The 25951-nt window shown below is 42.6% G+C and overlaps 1 protein-coding gene across 2 annotated transcripts in view; it reads right to left on the minus strand.

Annotated features, from left to right (window-relative positions):
• The window catches only part of XPO6 (exportin 6), a 103225-nt gene that overhangs the window by 55212 nt on the left and 22062 nt on the right, over nt 1–25951 (minus strand). For both annotated transcript variants that reach the window (XM_021700621.1, XM_021700620.1), the window contains exons 2-6: nt 18083–18173; nt 14287–14399; nt 13305–13502; nt 7684–7843; nt 5695–5772 (exon numbers count right to left, since the gene is read on the minus strand). In XM_021700621.1, coding sequence (XP_021556296.1) covers nt 5695–5772; nt 7684–7843; nt 13305–13502; nt 14287–14399; nt 18083–18173 — 640 coding nt within the window. The remainder of the gene's footprint in view (nt 1–5694; nt 5773–7683; nt 7844–13304; nt 13503–14286; nt 14400–18082; nt 18174–25951) is intronic.

Consider the following 25951-nt stretch of genomic DNA (forward strand, 5'->3'; position numbering starts at 1 on the left):
AAAAGTGAGAAGAATAGCACTGTACATTTCTGGAAATCTCTGTAATGTCTGTCTGGCTTAAAAGAAGACAGATTCTTTAATCTGCTTCAATCTGCTGCAATATGCTGTTTTCGCTGAAGTATATGAAAAAAACGGATTCACAGAGATATGCAACTGACAAAGACTAAAACGTTTCTGCCGCCTTCCTAGGTGACTATACCTGTTCTTTAATACGATATAAAAATTTTACTAGTAATAATTTCTTAAAGGTTAATTGCAATGTGGGATCTGAATGAGTTTTATTCAGTATATTCATCAGAGAAGAAGTAAAAATGACAAACAACGTCTTAGTATTTTTATGAACATATATTTGACCTTTGGGACCCCTGAAAGGGCTTGTGGGACCTCCATGGCCCCCAGATCTACTGAGAACTCCTGCCTTACACTAATGCGGGATGAACACGAACAGATTAGTTAACCTTTCTCAGCCTCATCTCCTCGGCCATTAAAATGAGGATTTTGTGATTTATTAATAAGGGGTTTAATTTCTATTGTTAAAAGTAGATCAAAAAGTTGTCCCCTGGTATCTTATCTTGCAAGGTGTTCACCGGCTTCTGTCTGAGAGAGCTGCATTTTTTCCAAAAGATTTTACTTATTTGAGAGAGAAGAGATAGAGCACTGGAGGGTAGAGGGAGAGAATCTTCAAGGAGACTCCCCACTGAGCGCAGAAGAGCCCACATGGGTTCGATCCCATGACCCATGAGATCGTGACCTGAGCCAAGTCAGATGCTTAACCAACTGAGCCACCCAGGCACCCCGAGAAAGAGCTGCATTTAATACTAGATGAGACTCATCATGATCTCAGCTACCCACGCTGATAATCAGAGGACCTGGTTTCAAAGAGTAACGCAAGGATGTTCAAGTACAATCTGCAAATACTTATCCAGTTTGCTACTGGATTAATAAGGTGATTTTTGAATTGCTGTGGTGGCTGTCCACTTGAGTCATATGTACAACTTTCTCTCATTCAATGACAGTGACAGTTTCTGGCATTGCTTTTCTCGTCATTCATGAACCAGTGGCCATTTACCGAAGATGCTGGAGTCAGAGAAATCACCGCTACCCAACTAGAAGAATTATAGGGGCAAATAATTAACCGGAATCAAATGGAGGCTTTAGCAAAGGAGGAACCAAAAGACACCATCTCAGTATGATCTTCTATTAAACCTGGACATCTTTGGGCCCCTGGACCTATTTAAAGTCTCTTGAACATTTTTAAATAGAAATAAGCTGTGGCTTTAAAAACGAAAACAAAACAAAAAAGTTGTCCTACTCTTTAGCTCAGAAGAATTTTTCCAGAATAGGACTGCTAAGGGGGGCGGGGGGCAAAACAACAATAATTATGTGACAAACAGCTCCCATTTGATGTGCTATTATACGCATAGCGCAGCACTAAGCACTTTACATACATATTCTCACTTCATGCTCACAGCTCTAAGGTAGGTATTATTATCTGCATTTACAAACTGTTAGAATAACTAAGATACAGAGATATTAAGCGTTTCCCCCATGTTCCTCAGCTAATAAGTAGAGCGGAAACGGAAACCGAGGTCTGGCCCCTAGGTCTGGCCCCTAAGCCTATGCTTCTTCCCAGAAAGCAGGTCAACTAGAAAGATCATGCAGCCAGGAAAAGTGATCTGGAAGAGAGCTAATATTCAAATGCAGAAAAATATGCATGATCCGAAGTCCTGAGTAAAACAGCATGTATGCCATGACCGCAACTTCAGAAAGCTACGGGCACAAGGACAAATGCTGAACGGGGTGATGCAAGGTAAAAATTATTGAAGTAGATAAGATGACCAATTATTTTTCTCCCCTCAAAAAAAGAATCTCTGAAGGTTGTTCTCGAGAAAATGGTTTTATTCAACTTTAAATGTTCCAAAGTCTTTTAGTAGGTTAGTAAGAATTTTTCAAGACTTGTATTTTAATCGAAGTGGGAAGGAATTCCCACAGAACAGAGGGACTCTGCTTCATGCTGCAGCATTTCCAATGCAAACTCAAGAGAGCTTCAACAAGCTACCTATGCAAGAGAGTATACCTTGATTATAATCAAGCCTGCGGACAACTTCAGCTTCTCTGAATCAGGCAGTACGCAACCCCTGCCAAGAGGTCGTGGACAACTCTGCTGCATTTACTCAGTTGGAGGCAACCCAGACGGGTTAAGCATTCATGCAAAGATCCCTTTGGCTTTTTTACTTTTTTAATTATTAAAATTTAATGTTTTCTATTCAGTTCTACATTTACTAACTCAGAGTTTCTCACTCAGCACTACTGACATTTGGCACTGGATAATTAATCCTTTATTGTTCTGTGCATCGTGGGATATTTAGCAGGACCCGTGGCTTCCACTCATCAGATGCCAGTAGTACCCTCTCCTCTCGTTATGTTAGCTAAAATATTTCTCCATGTTGCCTAAAAGCCACTGCAGGACAAAAATAGCCCCAAATAAGAACCAGGGATCTCACTGTAGCCTCAATCCAGAAAAATGGGGAAAAACTCCATTCAAGGAGCCTGAGGGATAAAATGAGCTCACGGGAGTTGAGTGGCCCTCCCCAGTCCCATCTTCCTACAAGTAGCTTAAAAGGGAATACTTACAAGGGGATACGTGGAAAGATTTGCAAGTGCACAAAGACCTGCAATTTGCAAAGTCTGGGAGAAAACAGAAGGGTATAAACTGGCCTCCACCAATCTGAGCTCCCCGGAAACCTGTCTTTGCCAGTATATATACAGATCCATACTCAAGAGAATGCATCATGCAGACAGGAAAGATAGGCTCTCAAGTTTTATCGCAGAACGATGAACGCAAACTCAGAATCTCAGTTATTTACACCATTTCATTTTGTTCACAGCTTCCTCCCTGCCCCCCTACTTGTCCAAGCAAAGAGAGGTGAGGACAAGAGGAGGCTAAGGAAGGAAGAGGGCTGAGGCTGCCCCAGTGCAGCAGGACGCCGACGCCCCAGCCCCAGCGTGCAGAGGTCCTCAGAGGACCCCTCCTCTCCTTTCCCAGCACAGGGGCCAGCGGTCAGGGAACGCACAGAGTAGGTGGCAGAGCCAGGGCCCTAAGCCAGGGGAAGGAGGAGGCCGGCAGACATGGGGACAGTGGCGGAGAAAGGAGACTTAGGACGAAGACCACGCACCTAGGCTCAGATGGGTTTCCATCCCTGCTCTGACACTTACTGGCGATGGGACTCCCCCCGCAACCCCAGCCTCCGTTTCCTTGTTTGTAAACAAGAGATAAAACCATCATCTATGTCACAGGATTCTGGTCTAGTGAGGCCAGTTTAAAAGATAAGGCAACACTCTGAGGAACTATTCTGAGAAGCAGACCACAAGCGCCCTTCAAAGCTTTTTCTATATCCAGACTGTTAGAGTAGCCATTGCAGGGACTAGTTCCTGGGCTTTGTTCTTTGAAAGTGATCAGACCAAAATCGATGTTACCAGAAAGCGTATGAGGAAAAAAATGCCAAAAGCCAAGGGGCTGCCAGAGAGCTGTGTGGGGATTCGGGTAGGGCAGAGCGTGTGGACAGGGGCGGGGGGGTGGGAGGGGGGGGGGGGGGTGTGACGGGCCGAAGTATCTGGGTTTCCTTTACTCACTAAGGTTTCTCAGAATGATTTTCCTCCACAATAGTGAGCTTATGGTCACTAAAGCTAAACAATCTTCTTAGAAGTTTTACTGCTTCACTTGGTGTCTTCAGTGCACAGAGGCAGTTGAGCAAAACCATCGAAACAAATGTTAATTAAATCATCAGCACTGTCCAAATAATGGAACAAGTTCTGACAGCTTCACTTGCAACCGTCATAAACAGAAAAAGGCGTATCACATGAACGTGTAAGCCTATTGTTTTTTAAAGAGAAGTACGCCAGCTTAAAAGCCTACTTCACTTCCCAGGGCCCCAGCAGTCTCCATTTATTTTGCCTTTTCTCAAATACTAAAATTCAAGACTTCAAAAATGTTTTAATAGTGCCTAATAGGCAATTTTCAAGAAGTACGCACCACATTTTTAGGTTCTGTTTATATGGAAATGTCAAGTTAGTTCATACTGTGTTTCACCTTACCTCATCAACAAAACCTAGGCAACGCAGAAGAGAGGCAAGCATATATTTTTGATTTGTATTATCTGATATTCCCCAACCTGGCCTCCAGGAAAATAGGTCTATCAAAGCAGAAATGGAGTTTGCTCAGAACATGCAGCTGAACAAAGCCAACTAAAACACACAGCTTTTGGCATTGGAAAATGATTTCTGAAAAACAAGTTTTACTAGAGCAAACTGCTAACTCCAAACTGAATGCTAAGCCAGTATTCACCTACCTAAAACCAAATCCAATCCAACAGAACTAATCTTTGCAAACTATTATTTAAATGAAATGACACATTTTAAGATCAGCCAAACTGCAGGAGATTCCAAAGCGTACACTCATAAAAATCAAAGCTCTGCCTCATTTGCAATTTTTTTCTTTAATCATCAAATATTGCAAAATATAAATCTGCTAAGTCATCTCAAATATCCACGTTGAAAATGAAAGCTACCAAGTACAAATAAAGTTCAAATCCCTGTTGGCTTTTAATATACTCTCAAACTCTGTAATAGTGTTTAATCTAACAAGTGTGACAAATAACTCTCTAACAGTTTTTAATCCCAGTATGATAAATGGATTTGGAATAAATTAGTATACTATGAGCTGTCCTCAAAACTTCACGCTATATTTTCAGCTCCACAGTAGCTCTGAAAGAATTTTAACTTCCACTTACTAACAACAACAGACTACATGAAACAGCTCAGGCTTGGAGGGGTCTGATTTCAACAGCCTGTTTCCTGGGGTAAAGGAGAAAGATGGGGAAATCTTTCATTAGCCATACCAACCTTTACGGTAGAGGAAAAAATGTGTGCAGTTCACAGGACGTACTCTACTTGAAAAGCATTTGTAATCATTCAGTGTAAAACACAAGCATTCAGAAACTAAAAGTTTCTGCTCAGACACAATTTCCTCTTTCTATCTACCATTGAAAGTAGCCATTTTTAGGCAAACTGCACTTTGACTTTTGAAAAAGGTATTAATATAACTGTGGATAATTAGCCGCCAGTAAACGAGTTACCAACACTGCAAATATGCCCACGCTTGATCAAATTATTCTGAACTGACCTCATCCTCCCTAAGCCCCAAGTAAGGAAGAAAGCCCTCCACATCCTCTTCCTCCCCCTCCCCCCTCCTCCTTCAGGAAGCCAACCAGCTCTTGCGACCTTGACCCCTGCATAACTGCATAGCAGACCTATCAAGCTCACGGGCACATGCTAACCCCAGCATGAGCAAGACACCATGAAATCTGAGAAAAAGCAAAAAACAAACCAGAAGGGACAACCAAGAGCTGTAAACTGAAGGGGATGGAGGTGGATGACAGAAGATCAAAGGAAAGATGTCACCTTTCTGACGGGTAAGGAAGAAACAACATAAGTTGTTCAAAATATATTAGAAAGTACAAGTACTTACGAAGAACTAAGCAGAGCTAGCTCCTTAGAAAACATGGGCAGAAAGGCCAAAAATAGATCAAGGAAGAATCAGCATATGTATCTGGCATAGGTAAGCAATTGCTACCCCATCGAGACCCCAAACTGCATTTAAAAAGAGTAAGAGCATATGTGGTGGGCAGACCATACCACTTTCTCCTGAGGTCGGGGATGGTGGTGGGGTGGCAGCAGTGACACTGTGTTTGTCCCAGACAGTCTCCAAGATACCTATCAAGAAAGGAGAAACTGAGTTTAAGAGAGAAATGAAGTCTAACCTTTAAAAATCAGACTGAGAAAAATGATCTCTTATCTCTGATCAAACATCAGTATTTAAACATCCCTCTCTCCACCGTATGTCCAAGTGGACATTCCTGGACAACACCACTCGGATGTTCCAAACTCCCTTTATTGTCCCCCACAAACCTGCTGCTACTCCTTATCTCCTCACCCAGCCAAGAGCACCATCCCACACAACCTCCGCCTCAGGCCTCTGCTGGCCCACCTGGCCTTGCCCCACCGCCACACAAGGCTGCACCCGCTGAACTGTGTGCTACTCCGTCCACACCAACCTCTGACCTGCTCTCCTCCTTCCCTCCAAATTGACCTGCCCCCCCGCCCAGACTGATGGCTGCTATCTGTCCCTCAGAGTTACACCCAGCTGTCATCTTTCCCAGAAAGTTTTGTCTGCTCAGTTCTGCCTGCGCTTAAAACACACCTCTACTATAACTCTTAACACACTGGTTTTAGCTGTCTTTCTCCCCTACCAGAGTACCCCATACTAGAGGCAGAGACTGCGTTTTACTCCTCTCTCTATCTCTTTACAGAACCCACCACATAAGATGATGGACTGTAAAAGCTTTTGAAAATACTGTTTTCAAAATATTTAATATTATAATATAGATAAACCTTGAAGTATCACACTATGAAAAAGAAGCCAGACACAAAAGGCCACTTATTATATGATTTCTTTTTTATGAAAAGGCCAAATAGGAAAATCCAGAGAAAGCCAGATTAGTGGTTTCCTGGGGCTCGGGGGGGGCGGGGGCACGGTAAGGAAAATGTTCTGGAATTAGATGGTATGATCGCTGTGCAACTCTGTGAATATATTAAAAACCACCAAGTTGTAACAATGTAAAATGGTGGATTTTATGCTATGTGAACTAATCCCAATTTTAAAAATTTTAATGTCTGCACAGTAGGATAGAGAGGTATCAGACATGGTCCTTAACTGCAGAAATGTAACCTCTAGTTGGGGCATCAATAAATGTGCTCTGAATGAAATGCTCTAAGGTGTGGGTTTCTCCTAGGGATGCAGGGAAGGACAGGGGGCAAATGACAAGTTTACTTCTGATCAAGCATTCTTCACTGATTTTAAGTGCCCACTGCATGTCAAGCACTTCTGTAACCCCTACAAAAAAGTTCCTAGACATCCAAGAGGAAAGCCAGGCAGAGGAGCTGGAGATTTTTTTTAAAAGGCTCTTCTCACTACAACATCCCTTCCAGCAGCAAGCCTGGGCCCCCACCCCCCACCACCCCCCCCAACCCGTGCCTCAAGGGTCCTGGGACCAGGGCTGCACCTGTGCCTCCTCACGAGCAGCCTGGCCCTACTGGGCCAACGCACTCCACCCTCGCCCCACCTTCCGGTCTCATTCTGCGGTTTGCTTTTGCTTTCTGTTTATTCTTACTCCCTACACGCCGTCACAAGGCTCTGACAAAACAAACAAGATGACGAAGAAAATGCTACTTACAACTACAACCTAGCGCACAGAGCGCTGATTCTACATCTGGTCTTCCTTCTCTGCACAAAATTTGCAACTTTCCCATCTTCCTGTTCTCCAACTTCTCCTGATCTTAAATTCAAATCCTTTTCAATAAGGTGCTTGCCACCCACCTTCCTGAGAATGCAGTGCTTGGCATTTCAATCACATCCCTGCAGCCTCATTAATCACAGTTCCCGGGCCGACCAGTACATAAAGACAGTAAAGGAAAGAGGTCACAAATACATTCGGAGGTCCTACCGCATGCCGGACATCGCGCCCGCTGCAGACAGCACATGCCACATTCTGTTTTTCAGCTCCGTCACAGTCACAACTAGAACGACTGCTCAAGACTGCAGAGCACCAGCGCCATACTGCTCACCTGTCAGCAGCCCGAGCACGGCCTGCACCTGGTCCAGCAGCAGCTTCCGCAGCTCCTCCTTCCGAGCCACGCTGAGGTCCTCGCGGGGACAAGCCAGCTCTTCCGAAGTCGTCTTCAACATGATCAGCCCGAGGGGGGTTGTCACGGGGGACTGGATCAACTGCAGGGAAAAGGAAGTTCTGAGCAGGCTGTCCAGCTGACGAAAGTACAAGGAGGATGGAGGAACATTAAACCTCGAAGTCCTTCCACAGCTGAATCTCGCAGGCACAGGCCGCATCGCTCAGGGCTCTACAGTCCAGTTAGGTCCCTTTTGGAGCCAAAGTGTATTCTCATCTTAGTCTAAGGACTAAGATTCTAACCATGAACACAATGCTCTTTTAGACCTAACATGACAATTTTTTTTACATGTCCACAATCCCAACAGAGCCTTGGTCACTTTGCCCAGATTCAAGTGTTAGCGACAGAGATATGTGTGAACCAATTTGTGGTATCTTTCCAACATTCGGGTGTTAAATCAATTTTATATTTCTAAGCTTTGCATGCTTCATGAAAGTTCAAGACTAAACATGTGGCAGAGCAGAAACATGCATACACGTCATCCACCCATGACTTCGTCATCGACTACGGTTATGATTTTGCAAATACCTACGTAGCAAATTTTAGTTACTCTTTCTATCACCGGCAATATCCACTATGCTGTAAGTTGCCTTAAACAAGAGACAGAAGGTACACCTTCAAGAGCATAACCCTACTTAGCTCTTTCTAATCAATTTCACAAAATTCAAAGCATTACCTACTATTCATTTTTTAGTTTCCAGAAACTGGTAAAAGCAAGTTGCCACTAAAATTCTGTTGACTTATAGGCTACAATCTATTAAAAGACACACAATTGAAGAAACACTTGACCATCTTCTTTAATCATAATAATAAGTTGTCTGTTTATTCAATCTACGAAACAAGGGAGGAGGAGGGCACCGGGAACAGCAGCTAGGCAGAATGCCTCTTCTCCACCTGAAGCAGCGCAGGGCACTTGCCTTTCCCTTGAAAACAGCTCTCCCCACTGCAAACCAAGGGAAAGCTCATCCCAAAGAGCAGGAAATGCCTTCAACAGTGTGAACTCAGGATAAACTCAACTGCCCTCAGGAGCAGCATGATATAAAAACAGTGGCCATGAGCGGCGTGTTGAAAATGCTATTACATCAATTCTCTTAAAGGCTACAACTTCAAATACATCCTCTACAAGCTTTCTCTTCATTCTGTGCAAGTTTGGGCTACTTCTAACAACTTGAGAAAATGCAAGAGGGGAGGAACAAGAAATCCCCGCAGCACCTTTTCTTTACAGAATAAAGAACTGACCCTTCATAAGCATCTCTGTCCATCCAGAGGCCTGTGGGTTATCAATCCATACTTCAGGGTGATGGGCGTTAAGGAGGAGGGCACTTGTTGGGATGAGCACTGAGTGTTGTATGTAAGTGATAAACCACTGAATTCTACCCCTGAAACCAATATTGCACGGTATGCTAACTAGAATTTAAATAAAAAATTGAAAAAAATAAAAATAATAAAGAGTTCCATTACTTTCCTCCCCCACTACCCCCTTACACTTCTGTTTTTCTCCTCTACCTCTTTTGTCTCTATTTCCCCCCAAAGCCCTCATTCTTACTCTCTCAGCTGGGAATGCCTTGTATTACCAAATATTCCATTTGGCAATACATTTTTCTGTAGATACGAAATGCTCTGTGCTCCCAGAAGTAAAAAATTCCTACACTATGGAAAATGCAGCCGAAAGCCCTCCTTTCTCTCATTTGGAAGAAGGGGAGACGACCAGGCAAAAGCCAACTGAAAATTAAAGTTATTCTTTACCTGAAAGAACAGCTGGATCAAATATTTTTTTCCTCACTAGCTTTGTGTCCAGAAGGCTTGTTAGCAAAATAGTGTTTCCCTTTACCATCTTCACATTTATAATTTATGCTCGTAACATAGGTAATTCTTGGCAATTTATTTTAACAGAGAATAAGCACTTTTAGGTTGAAGTTCAGGTTCTTAGTGTGAGCTTCTGAAAAAGTTCAATGATTTTTATTACACCACCGTATCAGAAAAGAAATGGCAATTCTTTCTATGCTGCTTGCCCCTTAATTATCTGGTCCCAGGCACAATGTGACCACAGGTCCAGCTCAGCAGATTTCAGGAATCTGAAGAATAGACTTTAAAAGGTGTGATGTTTGGGCTTGTGTTTGGGGGAAAGAAGGAGCAGAGGTCAGTTTCGACTTCAACTACTTCCTTCTCTGGTGGCTACAAAGGGTCTAACCAACACATAGAACTGCAAGTATCCTTCTGGGGCCCCAAATCAACTCCCCTCGGCCTGCTATGTGGTCACCACAATGATGGCATAAATTGCACAGATACCCAGCCAACCATCACAGAGTTAAAAACAAAAGCAAACTACTATGCACCCCAGACAGCAAGCAGGCAATGATGGGAACTGAGCCAGAAAAAAACCCTTTTAGATGCTTTATTCAAAGGATCATAGTATGGGGGCACCTGGGTGGCTCAGTTGGTTAAGCAACTGACTCTTGCTCTCAGCTCAGGTCTTGATCTCAGGGCAGTGAGTTCAAGCCCCACATTGAGCTCCACGGTGGGCATGGAGCCTACTTTAAAAAAAAAAAAAAGGATGGGGCGCCTGGGTGGCTCAGTCGTTAAGCGTCTGCCTTTGGCTCAGGTCATGATCCCAGGGTCCTGGGATGGAGCCCCACATCGGGCTCCCTGCTTGGTGGGAAGCCTGCTTCTCCCTCTCCCACTCCCCCTGCTTGTGTTCCCTCTCTCGCTGTGTCTCTCTCTGTCAAATAAATAAATAAAATCTTTAAAAAAAAAAAAAGGATGTAGGATGGTGAGACTGACTCCAGAACTAGTTTGCTCGTTTGCCACTACCTAAAGAAAAGTTTACTTTGTCATCATTATCAAAAATGTCATCAACTGGAGGCGCAGTTAGTTAAGCGTCTGCCTTTGGCTCAGGTCATGATCTCAGGGACCTGGGATCGAGCTTCACATTAGGCTCCTTGCTCAGTGGGGAGTCTGCTTGCCCCTCTGCCCCTTCCCCCTGCTCCTGCTCTCTCTCTTTCAAATAAATAAAATCTTAAAAAAAAAAAAAAAAAAACCAAAACCATCAGCAACGGAGCACCATCATTCTAGACATGGCTTTCATGCCACTGACTGGTTCTCATGGATAAATGAGAAGCAGAGAATATGACTAAAAGGATTTTAGAGATCACTTTGTCCAATCCTCTTGTTTCACAAAGAAGGAAATGGAGGCTCCCAAACGGGCAGGAGTTGCTAAAATCAAAGATGATCTGTGACAAAAATGGACACAGACCCCAAACCCACATGCTCTCTCCATGCTCTTTTCACTACGGGGTGTTTCAAAGTCACAAAGGTTGCATGAGGTAAGCAGAGTCACTTCTGAAGGGTGGGAAGAGGGAAGTGGTGAACACAGAAAGAAAACTAGCCTTTTTAAACTTCATGAGCACTTCACCTAAAAATGCTCTTCCCAATTGTCATTTGTTACCAGTAATTACATTATACTTCAAGGGTAGACAGGAAATGTCTGCTCTCCATCACAGGAAGTGATCCCAGCTGGGTGGAAACATGGCTCCTCCTCACCTGCTGCGGCTAGCACTGTGCATCTCCGGCTCACATTCCACTGCTTCTTCTCACAGGTCATGCCCCGCACTAGCCCACCTAAGAACGCATTCTCCCTTTATGGGGGCGATGGAGAGTTACCACAGCTGTCCTCATCTTGGAGTGAAGGCAAGTGTATCAGAGAGAGCCAGGAAAACCTCTCACCTCATGTCCTACCACTCTAGGTTCGCTAGCCTCCTTGCCATTCCTCAGGGAATGGCACTCCCTCACTCAGGGTCTTTGCACCTGCTAGTCCCTCTGCCTCAAATGCTGTTGCCCTAGATACCCACATGGCTCACTCCATCACTTCCACCTAGGTTTCTGCTCAAATGGCTGCTCCTCAAAAATGTCTTCTATCATCATCCCATCTACTTAACACCCCCTGGCATTCTCTCTTTCTCCTTACCCTGGATTTAAATTTCTTCGTCATACTTATCACTACCTGTAAGCTTATTTGCTTATTGTTAATGGATGTCTGCGCCTTGAGATTATAAGCTCCACGAAGGCAGGGACACTGTTTTTGTTTCATCACTTTATCTCCACCAGATGTTTAGTTAGCACATGGCTGGTATTCAACAAATACCTTACTGAATAAATGAATGAATCTCCTTTGCAGCATCAATCCAATAATAAATCTCTAGATAAATGGATCACTATAGAGAACAAAAAAAAAACTGAATGAAGAATTTTTGTGCCACTTTGAGGAAATTTGAGAGAAGCAATAAGGATGCTGTATTTTTTCTTAGCGGCCTCATCATTCAAATGCTTTGTAGAGAGAGCAGACAAAATGTTAGAAAATGGTATTGTTCTAGAAAATCCTGAACTTATAGTCACTGAGACACTGATTTTCAGAGAATTTTATTCCTATAAACTGTACATAATCCCCATTTCCTGCATACCCACAACTATCTCAATAATATGAAAATGTTTACAACTTCATCACAGGATTCAAATGAACAACAGCATCTCCTGCCTGGCTTTTAGGTCCCACCTTTACTCTGATGAGTTCGAAATCCTGACCAGTGGCCAGATCTCTTTCCGGAGCCCCAGATCCACAGCTCTCAACGTCTCACTAGATATACACAGAACACACAAATCCTGAATGCGCTTTCTGCCAAACTGAATTCCCCATCTTCTACCCAAATCCATTTCCTCTTCCTTCACCCCTGGCCTAGAAAATCGGCTACCTGAAACAGAAACCTCCCTTCCCTCACCCCTACCACCCCGTCACTGACCAAAGCCTCTTGACTGGGTGTCCTAAGTGCCCCACCTCCACCCACCAGAAAGGCCTCAGGGCCAGGTCCTCCCTGTCTCGCTCACACTCAGGGCTCCAGCCCCTCTGCAATCTAGACCTCTACTGTTACAGAACTGTCTTTCCAACACAAAAATGTGGTCATGTGTTCTCCCCTCTACACACTTTTCATTAGCTCCCAAGGAAGGACCATGAATTACAAATCGAAGCCCCCTGCAAAAGCAAGGCCCTTCCTGGCCTGGCCCTGGCCCTGGCCCATCAACCTGGCCACTTACTCTAGCACCCAACACTGAAAATACCTCAGTTCCTGGAGGCTAAATGCTATGCCACCACAGTAATTACCGCAGTGCTGGATAATTATTGTTTGCACAGCAAGCCCCCCCATCAAATTATAACTATTGAAGGCCTCACCCTTGTACCCCTACACCTGATGCAGTACCTAACAGGTTTTCAAATCTTTGCTAACAAAATTTCACAAGAGGTTAACAATGAGACTGGGTTTTCCCCGCTCTTTTGCCACTGCACAAAGGTACAACATGTCTCAAGAATACAAAGTTAAGCGAATGAGATCATTTATCCTATAATGAGCTTGCTACTACGGTTCCAAAATGCTAATCTTAAAACTCCTCTTCAAGACAAGGAAATAATCACTTCTACAATTTATGAGATGAGGTTTTCTTAGGTGAATCCTTACCTGTAAAATGTTCGTAAAAAAGTCATGGTAGAACATGGGCCAATCTTGACGGCCAATATCAACAATAACTTTGCAGAGCTTGTTCCGGATAAAGTAAGGTAAGGTTTTGTGGTGAGCCAAAAGGAGTTTGGGCAAGCAGCTACGGATTTCCATCTTATCTTGAGATGGGACCCCAAGCCACATTTTATTGATCAGATTCTGAAACACAAATATACATCTTTTAAGTTAACCATTCTATACACAAAAATAACTGGTTTTCATCCAATGGTTAGCTATATCATCTCAAACAAAAAACCCTGCTTTTAAACAAAGGCTTAGAGCAATTTGGCAATAAGAGTACCAGGAATATTTAAACCCTATAATACAACATTCTCACTCCTGGAAAGATCTGCTAAATAATTTCACAGAAACAAAAAGCTCCATGTGTAAAACTTTCTATTATACCACTGCCTCTGATGGCCACCAAAAAATGGCAAAAACAACTTTAATGTTCAAAAATAGGGGAATGGCTTGGTGAACAATGGTATTAAACACTTACTGGCATGAGCAACAGGATTAGAATTAGCTTAAAAAAAAAAAAAGATGCACATAGAAATACAAAAATTGGAAGACAGTTGAGTTGAAATAAATGAAAATGTTTGTGGTTGGGATAATGGTATTATGAGTACCATCTCTCCTCCCAAACTGTTTTTCTTTCATTATCTTTCTCTTTTAAATGATAACATAGAAGGAAGAGTTCCATGTTACCACCAACAGCCCACCTACTGACCCAGCCCCATCTCACCCTTCTGGCGTCAAAGATGGAAAGGTGCCCCAGCACAGCAGACATCCCGACAGAGGCAGCATCTGGGAGGTACCCCTGCGCTGAGCTACCACTCTTTCCCGGCTGTCTGCACACTGAAGCTCAAGTCCAGTGCCAACGACCCGGCACTGTGACCACAAAATACTTTTCCAAACAGTAGAGAGTCATCTGGCAACTCACCTCAAACACCGTTAAGCTATACATCATGACATAGTCATTCCCAGTGCTGGAGAGGAAGTACAGGCAGAGTCTCCAGGCTCCTATTTGCTGCGCAAAGTTATCAAGAAGCTCCTCTGGAAAAGTTAAATAGCAACAAAACAAGGCTATAAAAAGACATGAAATCAACACAAGGCTGGGCTGTCACATTAGTTTTTTAAACACACATCTCTTCATATCATGTGATTGATGCCAAAACCAACTAGAAAAATCCGGCCGTGTCTTCGAGATAGAAAGGAGAGACCACACAACATGACCATGGGCATGGATGGTGTGTTCAGCCATCTACAATCCAATAGCCTACGGGCACTCGTTTAGGCAGAGAAACTTTCATTGTTGAAGTTCTTACTTAACCTGGGGCGCCTGGGTGGCTCAGGCAGTTAAGCACCCGGCTCTTGATTTCAGCTCAGGTCATGATCTCAGGGTTGTGAGATCGAGCCCCATGTCAGGCTCCGTGCTGGGCGTGGAGCCTACTTAAGATTCTGTCTCTCCCTCTCCCTCTGCCCCTACCCCCCTCAAAAAAAAAAAAGTTCTTACTTAACCTAAGTATGGACAGTTATAAAATATCATTTCAAAAAAAAAAAGATTTCACCTTATAAACTATGGCTAATTGTTAACCTGTTTCCTCTGGGGTACTGGCTGTATATATTTCCATAGGACTCACACTGTTCACACAAACACACACAAAATGATGGCTAGAGAAGCAGGACAAGAAAATATTAATTAATTATATAATTAATGCAGGGCAGGAAAAAATGCAAGAGAATTAAAGATGGATAATTCTCTTTATTTGGTTTTCATTTGGTTTTATTTTAAAATACCACACCAAAAACAGTCTGTAAATAAGAGTAGCAATCATGGAAGTTGCCAGGAGCAGCCCAGCCCATATCAAATCAGTTAGAAATGATTTTCCTCTTCCTTAAGACTGCTGGTAGCATCAGCCAGAACCCCAAGACAGCAAGCACTAAGAATCTGTGACCACATTTCTGGACACGCTGTCCCTTAGTCACCTTGCTGCTCTGGTCATGAAATATAACACAAAAGGGGTAAAAATTTTAAAAATAAAAATAAACATAAATTTAAAAGGGTGGGGTGCCTGGGTGGCTCAGATGGTTAAGCCTCTGCCTTCGGCTCAGGTCATGATCCAAGGGTCCTGGGATGGAGCCCTACATCAGGCTCCTGACTCAGCGGGGAGTCTGCTTCTTCCTCTCCCTCTGCCTCTCCCACTGCTCATGCTCTCTCTCTATCTCTGTGTCTCAAATGAATAAATAAAATCTTTAAAATTAAAAAAAAAGGGTAAAAAAAATAATTAATTTAAAAATAAAAAATTTTAAAAGAGTAAAAAGATACATAAACGTCAACACCCCAACAGATTCTAGGACGCGCCTGGAAAAGCAGGAAGTACAGCAGCCCGTTCTAATCCTAAAATCACTGTTCTGCTAGTACTCCACAGCCTCACTGAAAATCCCACACAAGGAAACTGATGACCTAGTCTTTCAACTAAGGGAAAGTCTGTAAGAATCCCAGAGCGCGAGTCGAAACAGACAGAATGAGCTCTGGCCGGAAATGAGGAACTCTGGGCTAGAGACTCTGCCGCTCATTCACGGAGTCTCATTCCAGGTGATCACTGCTCCTCTTTGAGGCTTCGGCTTCCTCCACTGTGAAAATGACCAGATTGTTCCTCGAGGTTCCCTGCGAACAGCTCTATCTCTAGAGCACTAATAACACGCCTTTGGTGGAGGGTGGGTGGAGCCCCTGTAATAAAAGGCCTCCTTCCTTTCTCCCACCTCACTAGGAAAGCCTTCAGTTTCTCCTAAGATACCAAAAAAGAAGCAAGTGGTTCCAGCCCACACACTCAGACAAAGCTCCAAAGACTAGGTACAAAGAGAACTGAACTAAGGCACACCCACCATACAGAACCAAGCCCCCAGGGATCCCCCTTAGCTTGCATTTAAAATTAGACATTTGTAGTATCTGGTTATTTAACGCTATTCTTTTTTTTAAGATTTTATTTATTCATTTAATAGAGAGAGAGACAGCGAGAGAGGGAACACAAGCAGGGGGAGCGGGAGAGGGAGACGCAGGATTCCCGCGGAGCAGGGAGCCCAATGCAGGGCTCGATCCCAGGACCCTGGGATCGTGACTGGAGCCGAAGGCAGTCGCCTAACCAACTAGGCCACCCAGGCGCCCCTATTTAATGCTATTTTATATCAGATGAGAATACGATTTTAGTTCAGAGGTTCCACTTTTAATTCATGAACACTGAAAGTGAGCAATATTTGCTTTGCAAACCAAAAAATTAAGAGAAAAACCAAAAGCATTTCAATTAATAAGCTAAAAATAGGACTTCAAAGATATTAGTGTTGGGCTACAGCAGACTGATGTAAGGGACAGAGCCTTCACGGGCTTTGGTAAACATCACCAGTGGTATTTTTACTTAAGTATAAGGTACTCTGGTAGCATAAAACTAACGAGAAGATCACTCTGGAGGCAGAAGGGTCAGCCCAACTGAGTAATAAGAGAATCTAGGGAAGCAAGCAGAGTGGATCTTCTAAGCCAAATGCCTGATTATCTATTGGGTTCAGCTTCCGTCAGCACTCCCGTTTACAAATATTCTAATTCTCTACTTATACTCCCTAAGAAAAGATAGGCATAACATGCACAGGGCAGGCCTAAAACCACCAAGTTTAAAAGTAAAAAAAAAAAAAAAAAGGTAAGAAATTCACAACTACCAGGAGCTGATATGATGTTCAAAGAATGCAAGAGAAAATGGGCTACAGTCAAAGGTCTACTGGCCACCTGGAAACCCAGACTCCAGTCAAGCTCTGGACCAAAGGCAAAAATCAGTCACAACACTCAACTGGCCAATATGACTTAGAGAAGCCAAGTGGGGCAGAGAAATGGGCCTTCCAAGTCCTAGAGACCGAAAAAGCCCTCTCCAGAGGTGAAAGCAATGAACGTGAGGTCAGTACAGAGCAGTCAGACATCCAAGGGGAAAAGCCTTTAGCTTGAGATAGGGAAGAAAACATTTTTGTTTGGAAGTTCTGGGGTTAAGTGAGGACTCAGAGGGAAAAAAAGGATTACTCCAGGAACACAGGGCAACATGTCTCATGTCTCGGAGGCAGAGATCTGACACTTGAATACACATTCTAGTTTATGCTATGCTTTAATGAATATTGTTCATGTAAATGAGTATGAAATTCAAAAGGAAGTTCTAGAAAGAGCTGAGGTTCCCAGAAGACCCAAGGTAATTATATCTACATCTCTGTGTTGTTTGAAGCCTTTATTCATCAAAACTTACAGAATGGGAGAGACAATAGTAGAAAAAGAAGCAAGAAGCCCCCAAAGGGAATACCAGTTAAAGGACCTGTGGGCACTAGATAAGGTTTGGATGAGACTTCCACACACCAAAACCGTGTCATTTTGACACTTTCATGAGGTTTTGTTTAAGTTAATAGTCGCAGGCCTCTTTCACGTAAGTTTTACATTGCTGAAATTCAAGAACCAAAGCAGCGGAAGGGGTTTTCCACACTCAGCCAAAGGGAAGAAAACCCATCACTCTGGATGATAGTGGGCCCCATGGACTACAGTCCTTGCACAGCTAGATTTGCAGCCGCCACCAACCAGCAAAATGAGAGCAAAAAGAGCAAGAATTCCAGGCAAAACAAGCAGGCTTGACTAGCGCAGGCAACAAACTCCTTCCTCCTCACTAGGGCCTTTTCGTCTTAAGTGACTCTTGACGACTCAACACTTCACTTACCTATCTCACGTTTTCTTTCATTGGTTGTACAATCATGGAAAAATTCTGTCATCAGACTTTCCAATGCCCTGAGGGAGGCTTCTTCAGATGCCTAACAAAGGAATTTGAAAGAAAAGAAAAAAATCAGTAACTGTGTCTCCTGCTTTCTTCACTTCCCTCCAGGTCACATTTGTAATTTATTTCCTCAAACATCTTGGTTCAACATTCTTCAAATGCATGGAATTCAGAAAAACTGAAGGGAATTTCCCAGCTGGCTCAAAACCCAAATTTTGAGTATACTCTATGAATTCATGCTACTGTACAATCGATTCTCAATTATTTATGCTAAGGAAAAGGGAATAACTCAAAATATAATTCTGGAAATATATTAAAAGCAAAATAACAGCCCCTGGCCCTGACTGAACAGGCAGAGTGAAGAGACTGGGAGAGAAGGCTAGGGCTCCCTAGAGACTTCCTATCGCTAATACATTTGCCCCAAGTCTAAATAATTAGCCAAATTTGGATTCAGAAGAACTGCAGTTAAACTGCTGCATGGATCCGTGGGGGTTCTGAAGGCACTTCTGGAGTCACATGTTCTGACAACTCTCAATCTCGAATTTGAGAGCCAAGAGCCAAGTTGAGCGGGAACTCAAAATGAGCACATCCCAACCATGGACCCACAGACAGCCAGATTCTCAGCAGAGCTGCTCAGGTGGAGAATGAGAGGAGAGGGGCTCTCGACCCCAATGCCCAACCTCTCCCTCTTCCATGTGGAGCCCCAAACCCATATACTCTTCTCCCACTCACGTAGGAGACGTCATTTGAAGCAGTGCGTTGGAGTCAACACTCCTTCACTCACCCGTCTGCAGAAAGGTGAGCGTTCCTAGGCCATTTCTGAATCCTCACTGGCATTATCTACCCAGAGATAATCAAGAGCCAAGAGCAGTTCTGATTTCTTAATTATCTCTTAATTCCAGTCTCCCCACCTTCCCCCCTCCTCCCTTCTCCACATCCTCTCCATTGCCCCCAGAGTGAGAGCAGACTACAAAAACTGCATTTTAAAACAAATCCACACTCAAATGTACATATCAAACTGTAATATCACCAGAGGCCTCCACTTGGTAACTGACTTTTGAAGACACTGAGGAACCTGGGCCATCTCTGTGGATAAACCAGCACTTAGGACTGGTACCGATTATAGAGGCTGAGTCAGGCTTGCACCAGCCCATCGACAACTAGCAGAACAAGCACACTGCAGAGCACACGGGGGATTCGCATTCTAACAGAGCCAGGCACGGCTGTCCCTCCGATGCTGCAGTCACATATGAACAGCTGTGCCAGGACAACTCACAATGACATGCTGAGTGATGCATCACTGCCCAAGAACTTAAGCACTTGGGAGTTGTCTGAATTTTATATTTATGATCAAGATTAGCCCTCGAATCTTACTCTTTTTTCAAACCAATGAATCAGTTCAACTGAAAAATATCCTTGGATTGCAAGTTAAGCTTTTATTAAAAACTACACATTTTGGGGTGCCTGGGTGGCTCAGTCGTTAAGCGACTGCCTTTGGCTCAGGTCATGATCTCAGGGTCCTGGGATTGAGCCCCACATCGGGCTCCTTGCTCCACGGGAAGCCTGCTTCTCCCTCTCCCACTTCCCCTGTTGTGTTCCCTCTCTTGCTGTGTGTCTCTCTCTCTATTAAATAAATAAAATCTTAAAAAAAAACCAACAAAAGGGGCGCCTGGGTGGCTCAGTTGGTTAAGTGACTGCTTTCGGCTCAGGTCATGATCCTGGAGTCCCTGGATCGAGTCCCACATCGGGCTCCCTGCTCGGCAGGGAGCCTGCTTCTCCCTCTGACCCTCCCCCCTCTCACGTGCTCTCTCTCTCTCATTCTCTCTGTTCAAATAAATAAATAAAATCTTTAAAAAATAAAAAATAAAAAAACCAACAACAACAAAAAACCACACATTTTGGGGCTCCTGGCTGGCTTAGTCGGTAGAGCGAGTGACTCTTGATCTCAGGGTCGTGAGTTCGAGGTCCATGTTGGGCATGGAGCCTACTTAAAAAAAAAAAAAAACACTACACATTTTTTCAAATGGAGAAATTGAAATGTCAGGCTAAAAGAAGCCTGCAATCTTTTTCACCGGTTTCAAGTTTTTGTGTTGATCAAAACATCCTCACTGTTCTCGCTTTCTATGTAAATGCTGAAAATTCAAATTCCTAAAATGAATGATATAAATAAAAGAATGCTTTGGTCTGTTTCATAAATCGACTTGGGATACCCATTTCATTTGAAAAAAGGATTTGCTGTTTTAAGAAAAGTTTCTGGAAAGATATGAAAGAATCAAAGGAAAATCTCACAAGTAACTTACTGGCAAAAAAATAAAATAAAAATTAACATAAATTGAAAGATATCTGTTGAACTTAAGTCAGCTATTTAGTTAAAATAAACGAGTTCCTCTGAAGCCAAATGGGTCCCTGAAAACTAAGGACACATTTTCAAATCCCACCTGCTCCACAACTTTTTCTTGTAGAATCATTTCAGAGCAGATCCTAGCAAACACCTGAGCTCATCACATTCAGGCACTCAACGCATCAAGGTCTATTTTGTACTGGTTCTTGAGGCAGAAGTTTGTGAACTTGACAATTACCAGCCATGCATTAAATGCTACTGGGGCATGTTCAGGACAAACTCTCCAAAGAATGCAATTCCAGCTCCATTCCCAGTCCCATCCACTCCTCCCCTGCTCCAACCCAAGAAGCATTCCAGCAGAAAAGCAGAAAGATGAAAGTATCCAAAAGGATCGCAGATTGGATGCTCTCCACCAAACAATGGTTACATGAAAAAGGAAACTCTAAAACCTAACCCAGTAGGGTGCTTCCCAACAAGAACAAATAGTGTGCTGTTTGCATTTTCAATCACTTCGATAACTGTAGTAAGTACTAATACCTACCTCAGAGTGACCCATGTAAAGCTGCTATGTAAACTCTAAAAAATTATCTAATTCATAGTTATGGCTGTTATCATTTGTATTTGGTCTCAAATACCAAATGAAAACAGACCAAAACAAAACAAAAAAGAGAAGTGGTCAGGCCCACTTTGAAACTGGAGATTCATGTCCTCAGGCTTTACAGGCTTTGTCCAAACATATCTAGTGAGGCTTTTCCAACTGGATTTCAAAAATGAAACTATGTTGGGCACCTGGGTGGCTCAGTTGGTTAAGCGACTGCCTTCGGCTCAGGTCATGATCCTGGAGTCCCGGGATCGAGTCCCGCATCGGGCTCCCTGCTCAGCAGGGAGTCTGCTTCTCCCTCTGACCCTCCTCCCTCTCATGCTCTCTGTCTCTCATTGTCTCTCTCGCAAATAAATAAAATCTTAAAAAAAAAAAAATTAAACTATGTTAAGTCTACAGGAGACAAAAAGGAGACTAAGGCCTTGCCAAAGTCATACAATTAGAACAGAGATGTAAAGACATAAAAGACAGGCTCAAGACCTGCAAATGGTCAAAGGATATTGGAGAATTCACCCCAACTAGCAAGAAGGCTACTGGAACCTTTGCCAGAGGTTTCAAGCAGGTAGTGAAGCCAAAATCCAGATTGCTGTGGGTTTAGGAATTAAAGGCAAGTAAGGAAGTGGTAATATTCCAGCAGACTACACTTTCCAGTAATAAAGGGACAAAGAACATAAAACAAAAACCAAATGCCACGATGTGGTAGGAAGAGAAGGCTCCAATTCCCAAAGACCATTCAAGCACTGCACTAATTTATAAAGTACATTCAGGATTCAAATACACCCAACTGCTTCCCAGCTTGTGCTTGGGATTTAAGATGCAGATCCTGAAGAACGAAGGAAAGAAAAGATTAAATTAAAACCAAGTAAGACACATTCACATGAAAAAAATCCCAGTTGAATTGCAGATATAAAATGTGAGAGATAAAATAGTAAAGCTTCTAGAAGACAATATAGAACATCTTCATGACCTTCGAGTAGGGGAAAACTTCTTAAATAAGACACATAAAAGCACTAAACATAAAGGAAAAGATAAATGAGAACATTCATCAAATGGCACAATGAAGAGAGTTCAAAAGAAAGCCACAAAATGGGCTAACAGAGGATAACTAACAGAGGACTCAGAGGAAAAACAAATGACTCAATTTTTTTTGACACGCAAATAGTTCATCGTAAGAAGGTATTCAAAAGCCTATACAGAAAATTAAGTGCTCAACCTCATCAGTCGTCAGGAAAATGCAAATTAAAAATACGATGGTTTACCCATTCACCAAAATGGCTAAAATTAAAAAGACAATAACAAGTGTTGATAAGGATGTTGAGCAACTGGAACATGCATAGAGTGCTGCTGGTGGGAGTATGCACTGGTATAACCACTTTAGAAAACCATTTGGCTGAATGGAAGAAGACATTTGCAAATGACATATCCGATAAAAGGTTAGTATCCACAATATATAAAGAAATGATACAACTCGACACCCAAAAAGCAAACAATCCAATTAAAAAATGGGCAGAAGACAAGAATAGTCATTTCTCCAAAGAAGACACCCAGATGGCCAACAGACACATGAAAAGATGCTCATCATCATCATTCATCATCAGAGAAATGCAAATCAAAATTACAATGAGATACCACCTCACACCTGTCAGATTGGCTAAAACCAACAACACAAGAACAACATGTGTTGGTGAGGACTTAGAGAAAAAGGAACCCTCATGCACTGTTGGTGGGAATGCAAACTGGTGCAGCCACTTTGGAAAACAGTATGGAGGTTCCTCAAAAAGTTAAAAATAGAACTACCCTATGTCCAGTAATCACACTAATGTTTATTAACCCAAAAAATATAAAAACACTGATTCAAAGGAATACATGCACCCCTATGTTTATAGCAGCATTATTTACAATAGCCGAATTATGGAAGCAGCCCAAGTATCCATCGATAAATGAATGGATATAAAGGATTTGTGGTATATATACACAATGGAATATTATTCAGCCATAAAAGAATGAAATCTTGCCATTTACAATGACATGGATAGAGCTAGAGAGTATAATGCTAAGAGAAATAAGTCGTCTGAGAAAGACAAATACCATAGGATTTCACATGTGGAATTAAGAAACAAACAAAAATGAGCAAAGGGAAAAAAAGAGCGACAAACCAAGAAACTGACTCTTTAAATTACAGAGAATAATCTGATGGTTACCAGAGGGGAGGTGGATGAGGGATGGGTAAACAGGTGATGGGGATTAAGGAGTGCACCTCCCATGATGAGCACAGGGTGATGTATGAAGTGTTGAATCACTATATCGTACACCTGAAACTAATATAACACTGTATGTTAACTATACTGGAATTTAAAACAAAATAATTTTAAAAAAGATAACCAATGGCAGCTGAACACACGCATACCTTATGATCCTGCAATTCTACTCCTTGGTAACTCCAACAGAAATCTGTACACATATACAAAAAAAAAGGTACACAAATGTCCATACCACCATTATTCATAATATCCAAAAAAGTCAAAAGAACCCAAATGACTATCACTAGTGGAATGGATAAACTGTTTATTCATCAGAATATAAGACAACAAGAATGAATAAATATTGCTACATGCAACAACATGGATGAATCTCACAAACACAATGTTGAGTACAAGAAGCGAAAACACATCCTTCATTATTCACTGTATGTTAATTTTAAAAACAAGCACAATGAACCTGTGGTGTGTTATAATCACAATAGTGGTTACCTGTAGGGAAGAAGGATTCTGAAATACTAGTAACATTCCATTTTCTTGATCTGAGTGTTAGGCACACAAGGATGATCTTTACAGTACAATTTGTGCACTTTTCTGAAAATACACATACACCATTTAAAAAACTAATGTCATACTTATTTTTAGCATTCAGGCTGGTATTTTCAGATAGTGAATTTAGAAGTTGTGTTTTTTCTTCTATTAACGCCAACTACTGAGAGCAATTGGGGGCCTGCAGGTCACATCTGAGTGGGAGACTCCTGGACTGCTGGGAGCCATCACCTATTTGTAACAACACAAAGGATTACAATCCCAAAAGCCTATGTATGCTTCTCCAAGAGTTCCTTGGCTTACCACAGCAGCAAATTAAAACCCCGGGGCAGGAATCGAAAATAAACCTGGGTCAGAAGATACTCGCAGAAAGCTATGTGCGTATCTAATATAAACCAAAGTTTTCTGTTCCAGAAAGAGTTAAAATCTGCGAAGTGGAGGAGCTTTCAGCTGTGCCTGCTCGGACTTTATCTGCTCCTTTTATTGCACTGCTCACGGTTCAGCAGTTCACAGACCTATCTACAACTGACTCATTTATTAAGGAACAGAGAAGTCAACCAACACCCATAATCACCTAATAAATTACAAGAAAAACCTGAAAGGGGAAGGATCACGTAATCTGAAATCTTGGACTCTTCCTTGTATCTTCTATGCCCACAACTAAGGTCATCAGGCTGGCTGGTTCCTGCTTTACACTGTCTTTTAGATTTGTACCTTTTCCCTCACCGCTACTTCTACCAGGCCCTATTCCCCTCCTGCCTAGATTACTGTAATTTCTCTTAACCTGGCCACCTTGATGTCAGCTTCCCCAATTCCAATCCAATCTGTGCTTCACCACCAGATAAATTCTTCTAAATATTGATTCTCTGTCCCCAATTATTCTAAATCTAGCTTTAAAGAGCCTTTGAATCTGATCTGAGAAACTCAGCTCAATGCTCAATGCTCACTAAGTAACTGACTCTGCATTAAGCCCCAGAGATATAAAGATGAGTAAGACCGTCCCTTCAAGGAACTGGAGGTAGCCTGGGGAAGAGACGGGAGAGACGGGGAGAGCCTGTAACAAAAAAAGGAGACTGTGATGGTTTACATCGTCTAGTAGTGACAGATGTATAAAAAGCTTCAGGAGCCCAAAGGGAACTAACTCTGTCTGACGAACAGAAGGAAAGCTTCGCAGAGGAGATAATATACCTTGGGTTTTGAAGAATGCAGAGGAGTTTACTAAGATGAAAAGAGAAGGAAAGCATGCCTGATTCACCATCACTCACAACAAGAAGCCATCACTCCAGTCTGAACACCCATGGTCTCCCAAGCAAATGTCTATTCCCATCCTGCATTTGCTCCTGGGTCTGCAATTCATAGTTCTACCTTCATGAAATTTTTCACAAAACCAAAGTTTACAGCATGGCTCCTTTCTTTGTATCTCGGGCCTCTGTCATGGAATCAGTACCACAGTTTTGCCCATGGCCCTGTTCTCTGGTCAGTTCAGCATGGCCTGATGAAAGAGCACAGGCCCTGGGCTTGGGCTCCTTGGGCTTGACTCCAAATGCACCTCAACCTCGGCCTAGTTATTTAATCCGTCACTTTTTTTCCTTTTGTGCCCAACTGGGGATAAGAGAACCCAACACATGGGGATTGTTCTAAGGATTAAATAATCTGTGTAAAGCACACAGTGAACACAATGTCAGGAATAAAGTAAGGGCCAAAAGCCCCACCTGTAAGTGTTAACAAACACTTCATCGGTACTAGGCCTCTCTCCTTAACCAGAACATCAAGTGCCTGGAAAGAGACTCTGCCTAACACATCTGTACTTTCTACCACATCCAGATAGTTTAGTCCGAATTCAGGAGAGAAAAAGGAACAAGAAGAGAGTACCACTTTTAGTTTCTCAGGAATACTGGTAGTCCCTCCAGAGATAAGATACATGTGACTATTTAAATTTCCCCCTTTAGGGCCTCTGACCACAATGACCTTTGCTCACAAGCACTCAATCAATAAACATTAAAAACAAAAACAAAAAAGAAAAACCAGGAGACTGCTAACAATTTATCTTAAAAAACACTGAGACT

This window comes from Neomonachus schauinslandi, chromosome 5 (assembly GCF_002201575.2).
Source record: "Neomonachus schauinslandi chromosome 5, ASM220157v2, whole genome shotgun sequence".
NCBI lineage: Eukaryota > Metazoa > Chordata > Mammalia > Carnivora > Phocidae > Neomonachus > Neomonachus schauinslandi.